A 12,908-nucleotide genomic window follows, 5' to 3' on the forward strand; every position below is an offset into this window, starting at 1 on the left:
ACTTGCAATCTCCTAATGCAGGCCCTGCGCTGACTTCTCCCATCCCCTGCCTTCCCTGGCCCCGACCTCCTGACTGACTGACAGCCTATGCTTGTTACTTTAGGTTGGGTCCCTTGTTCTGGCTGCTACCTTTCAGGTATAACAGTGTGCTGTCTGGTCTCCATGTTTCTAAATGGCTTTGTTATGAGAGACCAGACAGTCACACATAGCATAATGGGTCAGGACAAGATGGCTGGATAGAGCAAAGTGTTGCCAGGAAGGAGACTGCAGAAAGCAATTGCGACAGGGGAACGTACTGGTGGGTGGGAAGAAGCCTGGGACAAAGAATCTACTTCAAGGCACGTAAGCAGGGTTTTGGACTACTAGAATCAACATCATGCAGCTATATACAAATTAGCACCCAGGGCATTTAGTGGACTTGGGCTGGGCTACATTCACTGAGGCAGGATCTTCCTTTATGGTCAAAAGCCACGTAGTAGGCAAGGAAGAGAATCAGATACTCACATGATAATCCTGGACATTAATAACAGGTTTGGCCCTGCTTCTTACCTGTTTTTGTTTTCCAGTTCTGCAATAAGCTGTCTTTGTTGTTTGTTGGCATCAAAGTTAAAGCTCAAGTCAGTGGGAGGACGAGTCTAAAGTGGGGAGAAAGTAGTTTTTTTTCCTGCTTCAAATATATCCAGAGTCCTAGACTGACTGATTTTTTAAAAACAGATTTTGAGGTATAATTTACATACCATAAATCCACCCATTTTAAGTGTACAATTCAACAAGTCTTAGTAAATTTAAACAGTCGTGCAACCAATCACCACAGTCCAATTTTAGAACATTTTTCCCTCACCACAAAAAATTCCCTCATGCTAGTTTGTTGTCAACTGCCACTCCCACTCCCAACCTCAGGCAGCCACTGATTTGCTTTCTGTCTACATTTTTGCTTTTCTGGAAACTTCATACAAATGGAATCATACAACATATAGTCCTTGGTTTCTAGTTTCTACTTAGGAGGATCACTTGAGGCCAGCAGTTCAAGACCAGCATAAGGTTTTTGAGGTTAATCTATGTTGCTCCATGAACCAGTAGTTCCTTCCTTTTTATTGCTGAGTAGTATTCCATGGTCTCCAGCTTTGGTTATTACAAATGCAGCTTCTATGAACTTTCAAGTATTTGTGTCCATACATGTTTTCATTTCTCTTGGGTAAATACCTAGGAGTCGAATTGCTGAGTTATATGCTAAGTCTACATTTAACATTTGAGAAATTGTCAAACTGTTTTCCAAAGTGGCTGTACCATTTTACAATCACACTAATGAATGAGGGTTCCAATTTATCTACATCTTGACCAATACCTGTTATTGTATTTTTGGTTTTAACCATCCCAGTGGGTGTGAAGTTCCTAATACTGAGTTTTTAAAAAATTGAGATATAATTTATATACCATAAAATCTACCTTTTTAAAGTGTACCATTCAGTGTTTTTTTGTGTTTTTATGAGGCTGTGAAATCATCACCACTATCTAATTCCCAAATATATTCATCACCCCAAAAAGAAACTCTATGCCCATTAGTAGTCACTTTCCTACCCTGACATCCACTATTCTACTTTCTATCTCTATGGATTTGCCTATTCTGGATATTTCATATAAATGCAATCATATATGACCATTTTTGTTTGGCTTCCCTCACCTAGCAAAATGTTTTCAAGGTTCATCCATGTAGCAAGTAACAGTATTTCATTATTTTTCTTTCCTGAATAATATTCCATTTTATCGATATACCACATTTTATTTATCAACAGTTGAATATTTGGGTTGTTTCCACTTTTTGGCTATTCTGAATAGTGCTGCTATGAACATTTATGTTGAGATGGTTTTATTTCTCTTGGGTATATACTTAGGAGTGAAAGTGCTAGATCATATGGTAAATGCCTTTTGAGAAACTGCCAAACTGTTTTCCAAAATGGCTATATCATTTTACATGCCTGACAGCAATTCATGAAGGTTTTACTTTTTCCACATCCTTGCCAACACTTGTATTGTCTTTTTGATCACAGTCATCCTAGTGGGTGTGAAGCAGTATCTCACTGTGGATTCAATTTGTATTTCCCTAATGACTAATATGTTGAGCATACTTTCATGTACTTATGGCCATTTGTGTATCTTTTTTGGAGAAATTATGTGGTTGTGATTCACATATCCACTGATGTACTTGACCCTTGTTAACTCCTTTAAGAATATGGTAGCCAATTAACACAAAATAGGAAAAGGGATGACCAAGTGATGTTTCCTTTTTACTAACAAGAAGAGCAGCTCTGTTTGAGGGTGCTGACACGGTTGTGCTTCACTCTGTACCTTCTCAGAGCTCTCCCCGAGGGCTATGACATGGCTGTGCTTCACTCTGTACCTTCTCAGAGCTCTCCCCAAGGGCTATGACATGGCTGTGTTTCACTCTGTACCTTCTCAGAACTTTCCCCGAGGGCTATGACACGGCTGTGCTTCACTCTGTATCTTCTTGCTTCTGCTGAAAACATGATCTACCATGAAGCAGACACCTTACTTCCTGTCTCGAGCTTGAAGATTTGGTAATTCTTTTCATGTGGCATTTTCTAAATAAGCAGGGGCAAAATAGCATAGAAGTTCCGGGTAGGAGGCTTTTTACCAAATTGCCAAATATTTTTTTTAAAAGTAAAAACAAGATGATTTTTCTTTCTCCAGAGAAGCATGGACAGGCAGCCATGTTGTACTGTATTTCTACATTGTATTCAGAGTCTGAGAGAGCGTGGGCTGAGCTGCAGAAAAATGGCTTGCTCGAGACTGAACCTGGCTGTGAATGATGAGTTTGCAAGTCCTGAAAACTAAAGTTAAAGTAATGGCTCCTTATTAGAGTTGGACCAGGGAAAATTATAGATGATGACATGAGCTCTGAAAGGCATCTGCTTCATACTGATGGCAAACAAACAGAAACTCTGTGGTATTTCACTGGAAGTGTCTAAAGAATCTTTCCAGTTTTAAGTGTCTGACTGCAAAGCTGAGGCATCTTCCATAGAGGAGGTTAATACAGAAATTAAAAGTCTATATTGTCAACAGAGATTCCTAACCAGGTAAGATTCTCTGGCTCCGAGAAGCACGGCAGCTCAAATACGAAGAAGTGGGGGTGGAGGGCAATTCTATCCTAAGGCAGCAGCAGTTCCACCTGGAGTCACTGGGGCCAGAGCAGAGCTGAGCTCCCTCCACTTGGACATAATAACAGAGAACTCCCCAGTGGTGAGATCTAATGATGGCCTATTTCACTTAATCAAATTTTGAACATCATCAAGTATATATAAATAACACAGAAACTTGGGATTTTATTTATTTACTATCTTAAACACCATAGTGGTCCTTCAGAAAAAAAAAAAACCCAGGTCTCTCTTCCTAAAATGCCTCCAGGACATTGAAGGGAAAAAGACAGAAAGGGAATTATTAGTTCATAAAGACACAGAATACTCTGGCTAGAAGAGACATGAAGATGATTTCTTTCAAAAAGAGATAGTTCGTGCATTCATTTATTCAACAAATATTTCCTGAGCTCCTGGTATGTGCCAGGCACTGTTCTAGCAGCCAGGGATGCACAGGTGAATAAGACACAGTCCCTACCCTCATGGAGCTTCCATTACATTGAAAGAAAGATTAAAAAAAAAACCCCAAATAAATATAGATATCAGCAGGGATAAATGCAATGAAGAAATATAGGTAATGAAATAGAATGAATCAGGACAGAAGACTTTTCAAATGAGGAAGTTATGAAAGGGCTCTCAGAGACTCAATGAAGTGAGGAAGCAAAGCAGGTGTGAATCTGAGAGTAGAGCCTACTGGGCAGAAAGAAGGGCAAATGTCCAGGCCCTCCAGCTGCTCCGACTTGGGATGTCCAGGTCTAGGGCATGAGCTATGGTGACAGTGTGGGTGATGCAGGGGGAGATGAGGCCAGGGCCTAGATCACAGAGGTCCCTGAGCCACAGAGGAGTTTGCATTTCATTCTGAATACGGTGTGAAGCCATTGTAGGATTTTGAGCAAAGGAGTATGAAATCTGATTATATATTTTGAAAACATTGTTTTATATTTATAAAAATAAATGACTGAATAATAAATGGGGAAGAACAGACAAATTTCCCATACAGAATTCCAAATAATATATGTACATTACTTGAATCCAGCCTCAAGGAGGTACAACCTAACTCCCTAACTCCCTAGGCCTTAGGTGTGGCCTGTGCATTGTGACTTCCTTCCAAAGAGAATAGTGTGGAAAGGGGGAGAAGGAGTAACTTCATATTATGTTGGAGAAATCTGAAAAACACTGCCTCAGGCAGGTGATCAAGGCCAACAACAACAGTGACAAATCATGTCGACAGTTTGTACCCCTGGTATGGCATAATGAAAAGGGCACTTTACCTCTTCCTCCCCAACACCCATAACCCTAGTCCAATCAAGAGAAAAATGTCAGACAAATCCTAATTAAGGAACAGTCTACAATATATCTGACTAGTACTCCTCAAAACGGTCAAGGTCATCAAAAACAAGGCAAGTCAGAGAAATTGTCACAGCCAAGAGAAGCCTAAGAGGACAGGACATCTAAATTTGATGTGGTGTCCTGAATGGCATCCTAGAAGAGAAAAAGGACATTAGGTAAAAACTAAGGTAATCTGAATGAAGGATGGACTTTAGTTAATAATAATGTATCAGTATTGGTTCATTAATTGCAATGAATGTACCATTCTAATGTAAGATGTTAATTATAAGGGAAACTGGGTATGGAATATAAAGAACTCTAAATTATCTTTGAAATTTTTCTGTAAATCTGTAACTGTTCTAAAATAAAGTTTATGAAAAACAAACAAACAATATTTCTTTGGCTACTAAGTGGAGAATTTCCCATAGTGGGATAGGAATAGAAGTAGAGAGACTAGTTAGAAATACTAGCTTTGCTACTTACTGGTCATATGATCTTGAGTTATTTTAATTTTTTCATTTTCTTACCTGTAAAATGGGAATATTTACTGACAGTGATATGGAGAAGATTTAATGATATAATGTAGGAAGCAGCACAATGCTCTAGAAATGTTGATTATAGTAACTCAAGATAAAATTTTATTTAATAACCTTATTATATACCTTCTGTGTACAAATCTAACAAGCATCAGAGCCAGAACTATAAGTAACTAAAACTAAATAAACACTGTGAAGCTTACCCATAAGGAGGGCATATGGTTCTGGGGTTTGGGGAAACCCTGAAACCTCTGTAATCAAAGCATCATGTTCACATCACTAAAACTCAAGGACGCTCCCAGACCCAATGAACAATTCAGATCTTGTAGCAACTGGAGCAGGAGAGGCCCAGAAAAAAACTATAGGTGAAGGTCTCTTAACTGACATCTACTTAGTGAACATAGCAGGTATACTGGAAGGTCTCCACTCCCTCTGGAAAACAGTGCCTGCTGCCTTGGTTCAAGGTTAGCAGCCTATACTTTAGTATTCCCCATACACGTTTGTTTCTATCAGTTGAGTTGCATGCTTGACAAGATTAGTTGTTTGTTCTAAGTTGTACTTGTTATTATTTTTTTGTTTGTTTTTTTGAGACAGAGGCTCTTTTGCCTGGCCTAGAGTGCCATGGTGTCAGCCTAGCTCATGGCAACCTCAAACCCCTGGGCTCAAGCGATTCTCCTGCCTCAGCCTCCTGGGTAGCTGGGACTACAGGCACGCGCCACCATGCCCGGGTAATTTTTTCTATTTTTAGTTGTTTGGCTAATTTCTTTCTATTTTTAGTAGAGATGGGGTCTCGCTCTTGCTCAGGCTGGTCTCGAACTCCTGAGCTCAAGCAATCTTCCCGCCTCGGCCTCCCAGAGTGCTAGGATTACAGGCATGAGCCACCGTGCCCGGCCTGTACTTGTTATTATGTAATTTAATTAAATATCATGCAAGCCAATGAAATATGAGGATGAAAACTGGGTTGCTATTTGTATGAAAACCAAGTTGAATGAGTTGGAGACTCAATAGAGATAAGCTTCTAAAATAAACTGCTAAACTAGTTGAAGGTGAGACAACTTTAAATATCTGGAAAAATTATAAAGAGGAATTCTGTACCCATGCATCACAAGAGTTTTAAGTTTTCATTCCACTGTAAAAGACTGAAAATGGAAGCTCCACTTGCATCATGTGACAGCATCTCATGCAGAGGAGATGACTTGGAGCTCCAGAGGACCTAAACTCATGCATGGGCTTGGTCCCACATCAAAATATGCACGACTAGATACAAAGAAATGTTAAAGGATATATGTATCATTTTTATGGTTCCCTATTTTAACTCAAAAATGTATTATGAACATTTTAAACACAGACAAAAGGAGAAAAAATATATTTCCATATACTCAAACGAGCTTCAACAGTTATAAAGATTTTTGACACATTTGCTTCATCTACTCTGTATCTTCTTTTTCTTTGCAGAAGTATTTTTATACAAATTCTTGAAAACTGCAATGTCAATTTACCCCTACATACTTCAGTAGACATCTTCTTAAATATTTTAAACTAGTTTTTGATTAGCTTACCAACCTCTACTTCAGATAAGAGAACTTCTACTGAGCACCAAGTCATTCCACTAGGGGCCTCCCTCTTTGCTCCAATCTGGAAGACCCCAAGGCAAGTCAACTGATTCCCAGATCCCGAACTGTTGCTGATTCATGTGGAAGGACACTTGTGAAACTTCAATTCAATGATTACTTCACAAAACGTATTCCTTTCATCCTTAAAATGAAACTACACATGTAACAGCCCTATTCTTTGAAACTTTTCTGAGAATCCAGAGCCAGCCTAAACTTCTAGTGAACATTCTGAGGCAACTCTGTATTAAATTAAGGTTTACTGGAAAAACCCAGTTGGGACCATTTCCCAAGGAGCTCAGAATAGCCCTAGGGATGGACTCATGGTTGCCCTGCAATTTGGCAGTGGCAGCAAAAGTAGCATTACTCATAGGTATCATAGAGATAATTCACTTGCTTCCAGATCCTGGGTTTAATTTTCTCAATATTCTTTTATTCAACAACATAAAAAATACTTTGCTTACTGTGATTTTCTAATGACACATTCTGAATATTATTCTATACCAGTGACTTCATCTCTGTTATATAACCTATTTGGTAAAGTTATGTGACAACTTTAATGAGGCAATGTCATGTGATAATGAATTATCTCTGGTGACAAATGTGGACATTAGCAACTCAATATCATGTGTTAGGGAAGTGGAGAATGGGGAAGTCTGGGAGTATCTAATCAACTCCTTCAGGTAGATCTCGTATCACTAAGTAGAATTTGTTCTTTCAAGAAGTTTCTTGATCACCTCTGAAGTAATAAAAAATTTATCAAGGCCTTAACAAAACTTACAAAACTGAAAAGTTGCAAGCCTATATCAAATTCAAAGCCAGGGTTATTTCTAATCAGTGAAACCTAAATCCTAAGAAAGAACCAGAAATATTTTCGTCAAAGACACTCAGGCATCATAGGCATTACTACAGCAATAATAGGCATTGCTAAGCTGTGAAAATGAAAACAAGGTTTCCTAGAAAGTTAGGATAGAGGTGGTATTTAATCTGCATTCTGGCTAGGAAGATAATGACATGCACCTTTTCAGCTTTTTCCTAAATAGATTTTTTTCCTCAATAGATTTTTTCCCTCAACCTATTCCAGACCAACCAGGTTTCAGAAATTAAGGAAACTTCAGGATTTAGATTTTTGAACTTTTAAAATAAGCTCAGAGTTGTAGCTTTTATTTGGTAAGCTCAACTAAAGTCTCAACAACATTTAGTATATTTTAGTCCGAGGTGAGCTCATGAGAGGCCTTCTGAAGGGCAAAATGTGGCACGAAAGAGTAAAAGTACAAGTGCTTCAGGCAGGGGCAAACCCCCATGGAGAGGAACTTGAGGGATAACAGAGAAACTAACATGATTGCCTTGTGCCCTCTAAAACTAACAGCTCTCAGCTAAGGGGATTGTGGCTTATCTCAAGTTCAGAAACATTGCTCTCAGTCAGTGGTTATCAACCTGGCCACACATTACAATCACCTGGAGAGTTTTAAAAATCTCAGTGCCCAGGCTCTATTATCCAAGACCAATTGAACTGATCTCTAGAAGTAGGCTCAGACATTAGCAGTATTTAAAACTTCTCAGGTGATTTCAATGTGCAGCCAAGGCTGGAAGCAGTGCTCTAAGCAACCAGAGTTCTTTACCTTGTCAAAACAGACAAAACGGGGGCACTACAGAACATTCCCTACACATCTAAGGCAGACCAATTAACTTAACACCAAATACCAAAAACACTAGTTATGTATAAGTCAAACACCAGTTGTGTGTATCTAATTGACTATAAATATGGAAAGTGACCTTAGAGGAGTATTTAAGGAAACTACACTCATATATAAAGTCACATGACCTGTATTTGAATCTCAAGTCTGGCTGGGGGACCTGGGGCAAGGTAATTTAACCTGTGCCTCAGTTTCCTCGTTTGTAAAGTCACATTAGGAATCCTACCTATCTTCCAGAGTTGCTGTGAGAACCTACCTATAATGTTTCTAAAACATCCAGCACAAGGTTATACATACAAATGGCTCTCAGAATGGTAACTATTACTTCTAATTTTATTATTAGGTCAAAGTAATTAGGCAGGGTAACCTCTGGAGGGGAAAGACTTCTTAAATGCCATAGAAGTATAAGCTGGATGAGTTTAGGAGACACAAGATGAGAGATCATCTAAAAGTTAAATAATAATCAAGTACCTAACAATGAATGCAACTGTTAGGTTGAGTGGATAAATAATTAAGGCCAGAGCAATGAGGGGTAAAAAATGTCAGGGATCAGAGGGCCTTATTTTAGGAGGTAAAGCTTTAATATTTGAGAATAAAGACTCCCAAGAGTGAGACCCATTTCCTGTTGTGTGAGAATAAGGTGTTGAAGTCCCTTTAATCCTAAGAAGGATAACACGTCTCTAACTCTCCCCATTACATGAGCATGCTCTCAGAGCTTCATCATCTTTAATGAGATGGAGACACATCTGAAAAATACAGGATAAGAAACAAGGCCCCTCTGAGTCAAATTGGGAAAATGATATCAAACCAAGGAAAGCTGACACAGTCAGAAAACTACAAGCCAGCAGTAAGCATTTGGGGAGCCTCCCAAAAAGAGACTGGAGGCTCCCATCTGTATGAACTTGGCAGGATGCGTCCCAAAGAGATGTGCCTGGTATCAACTAGGCTTTCTTCACATCCCAGCGGCAGTCTGCCCGTCATCCAACTTACTTGGGCTAACTGGAGGGCTATGGATTATTATTCTCTTTCTCAAAAATGCAATAATGTTGGTTAAGGCTGTGGTTCCCGAGCTAACTGTAAATCGTAAGTCTGGGAGTTTTCTTTTCTTTCTTTTTTTCAATAAAGATTGATGGGCCCTGACTCCAGAGATTCTGATTCAGTAGGTCTGAGGCAAAGCCAAGGATCTGCATGTTTTTATAAAATGCTTCATACATGATTGTAATATGTGGCCAGGTTTAACAATGACTATTCGGGGCGGGGGTTGGAGTCACTGAATGTGTGCAAAACACCACAGGATACTGTTGATCTTTAATCCCAGGAAGCTCTGAGGATACCTCTGGAATGGTGCATGCCAGAAGGATAAGCTGGAACATGATCCAGAAGATGACGGGGCTGTGAAGGCTGGGGCCCCACTCTCTGAAAGAAGGCTTCTCAGAAACATGCAAGTGTGAGGTAATGTGACAATGGGCGATGGTTTCTCCTTTCTTTCACCTTTTTTCCAAGTTTTCCCATAATGAGTTTTAAATGTTTTCATAAAGAAAAAAAAAAAAAACTACCTTAAAGGTAAACCAAACATCTGATCACATCCAATGCTGGTGATGTTTGTGATGAAGCTTTAAGAATTTGCTGTTACTATAGTGATTTACCACACATTTCTGTTTTTTTTTTTTTAAAGGAACTTTGGCACTTCAGGAAAACAAATTAGCTCTCCTGGCTCATGTAAGCAACCTAAAATGTCTTTCTTCAAAGGTCAGCCTGAAGAGGTTTCCGTGGCCATGCTCCCACCTAGGGAGAAGCTGTGGCACTCTGCAGGGTGCACTGCTGGCTGCTCAAGTGATGTGATGGTGTGGAAGAAGGTTTTTGAAAAAAATCAAGCTTATCTGGAAGGCTATAAATAAATTCTTGTGAACACTACACCTACTTTATGCAAAGCACTTGTATCAGTGTGAGATTAGGGGATTAGTAGTCTTCTGTTTAACATGAATCTTAGTCAAGAAGAATCCTTTGAGACCCAATATTTAAAAGATAACTACGTTTTGCAAAATAAACTGAAGATGAAAGGACCATATCAGTATTCATGCTCAAGATCATCCTATCAATGATCATTTTCGTAAGAATAAAAGAACTGGCATCAGAAACTATCAGGTATAAGGAGACTCATCCTGTTTGCAGTACTGGAGTACTGGAATCTCCTTTTCAAGGTCAAATGACTTTGAAGCTTTCATTTAGAATATTGAAAAAGTACTATGTAAAGTCAGTGAGACCAGATAAGGCATTAAATATACTTAATTTTAAAAATTCAATCACAGCATGGCCTATCTCAACAAATTTATTTATATATTTTAATTTCTAAAATAACTTGAACAGTTGTGACTGAGGACATGTGTAAAGTTTAATCAAATAGCGCTTTCTTTCTTTTTCTCAGACTTTTTTTTCTAGTCTGTTCCACTTCACTAACCTTTAGAGTTGTAATGTTAGAGTCAGATATGTGAGCTGACATTAGATTCTCAAGAAAAGGATTTTGAAATTTAAACAAACCCAAGGGGATAAATTACTTTTTTAGGGGGAGAAACAAAATGAGAATCCCCATTTGCAGCTTTCATAACTCTATTTCCCTATGAAGAAGTAAACATAAATTAATACACATTTCTAAAGTTGATATTCTGGGTTTGTAAAACATGGCCCTGCACAAGCTGGCGGGCCTCTCTTTATTCCAGTGTTGTGTTCTATTGTGCTGGCCACAGTGCCATCTTCAGGTCATGTGACCTCCAACCTCAGGGCCGTTACATACACTGAATACCCAACTGGGCACACACTCAATTCTCTTTATGTGGTTAATGTTGGCACAGTCCCTTGTTTTGGCTTCAGATCATTCCTCCTTCCATCTCACTCTTTGTTTCTAGGTTTAATTCCTTTCCTCCTGAACTACAACCTTCAGTAGTTAAATCTCAGTAGTTAGGCGACAGAATACTACTCCAGCCTCAGCTTGACCACTTACAAACCATGTAACCCTGAGTAGTGCCTTTGTCTCTCTGAGGCTTAATTTCCTCACAAGATTGTTTTGAATAAGAAGTTAGCTAATCTATGCAAAGCACTTAGAATAATGACTGGCGTAGAGTAAATAGTCAACAAATATCACCTATTAGCATCATTTTTTTAGTATATATCTTACTGTTACCTTTCTCAGTTCTTATTAGAAAGGGTCTTTATTTCTCCTTTTAGTTACTTCCTTTTGGTATAGTATTTTATTTATTTTTTGTTGAGACAGAGTCTCACTCTGTCACCTGGCTAGAGTGCAGTGGTGTCATCATAGCTTACTGCAACTCCAAACTCCTGGGCTCAAGCGATCCTCCTGCCTCAGCCTCCCAGAGTGCTAGGATTACAGGCATAAGAGTAAGCCACTGCACCAAGCCTGAATTCAATGTCTTCAACAGACATAGAACTATTTGATTTTTTATTTCTTCTTGTATCAGTTTTATTAATTTGTGTCTTTCAAGGAATTTGTCTAAATTGAAGTTATCAAGGTTGTCAAATTTATTGGGAAAAAGTTGTTCATAATATTCCCTTCTCATCCTTTTAACGCCTGTAGGTCCTATAGTGATACACCTTCTTTCATTCCTGATATTGGTAATTTGTATTTTCTCCTTTTTTTACTTATCAGTATTGCTAGGAGTTTATTAATTTTATTGATCTTTTTAAAGAACTAAATTCTGACTCTTTGATTTTTCTTGATTCATTTTTTAAACAAGAGAACACAAAGCAAAAGGCCCCTTCAATCTCCTGTCTACACATATTCCCCTCTTCCTCTTGTCCCTGAGGTACCTACTCTCCTGAACTTCATGTTTACTATCCCCCTACCATTTGTATATTAAAGTAATGCTAATTTCTGCTACTCTGCTAGGATCCTCTCTTTACTTACCATGTTTCCTGCTTCTGCAGCCAGCCGGGCAGCATAGCGAGCTATAAGCCGGTGTTCCTCATCCAGTCGGCTAGGACTATCCAGAACACTGCCAAGGAAATAAAAATTCAACAGGTATCTATTAAACATCCCCTGTTCATGCTCCATTCTTAGAAAGAATGGATGAAGAAAAGCTTGTAAAAAAGAGTGATAACAAAAGAAATGGAGGCTTAGGTCATAGGTACTAATGTTCTTCTGAGATAAAAGGGGATTTAGAGAAATGATGAGGCCACACGTGTCATTCCTCTTCAGCAGCACATCCCCACTGCTACCCCACCATTAAAGGGGGTACTTCTTTTTTAATGGAAGGGCTAAGAAAAGACAGGGTACCCACAAAGTCTGGGACAGGGATTTCTAACCAAATGTTTTGAAAACATTTTAGACCTACACTTAGACTTTTTAGACTTAGATCTTGAATTCAAAAAGACCAAGAGAAAACTAAAGCATCATGAAAAACAGAGGGCTGAGAAAAAGTATACTTAACCCTGGCTGAGGAGAAGTCGGGAACCCTGGCCAGGGCAGGCCAAACATATTATACAGTTGGAGAAGATTCCATGGTATCAAAGATACCCTCTTAATGCTTCTTTCTTGTTTTTTTGCTATGCTCATTCTACAACTATAGCCCC

The 12,908-nt window shown here is 38.8% G+C and overlaps 1 protein-coding gene across 4 annotated transcripts in view; it reads right to left on the minus strand.

Moving 5' to 3' along the window:
• The window catches only part of DTNB (dystrobrevin beta), a 220,036-nt gene that overhangs the window by 37,839 nt on the left and 169,289 nt on the right, over window positions 1-12,908 (minus strand). For all 4 annotated transcript variants that reach the window (XM_045549188.1, XM_045549190.1, XM_045549189.1 and 1 more), the window contains 2 exons: window positions 12,244-12,331; window positions 550-635 (listed from right to left, as the gene is read on the minus strand). In XM_045549188.1, the coding sequence (XP_045405144.1) occupies window positions 550-635; window positions 12,244-12,331 (174 nt within the window). The remainder of the gene's footprint in view (window positions 1-549; window positions 636-12,243; window positions 12,332-12,908) is intronic.

Source organism: Lemur catta, chromosome 4 (assembly GCF_020740605.2).
Source record: "Lemur catta isolate mLemCat1 chromosome 4, mLemCat1.pri, whole genome shotgun sequence".
NCBI classification, from domain to species: Eukaryota; Metazoa; Chordata; class Mammalia; order Primates; family Lemuridae; genus Lemur; species Lemur catta.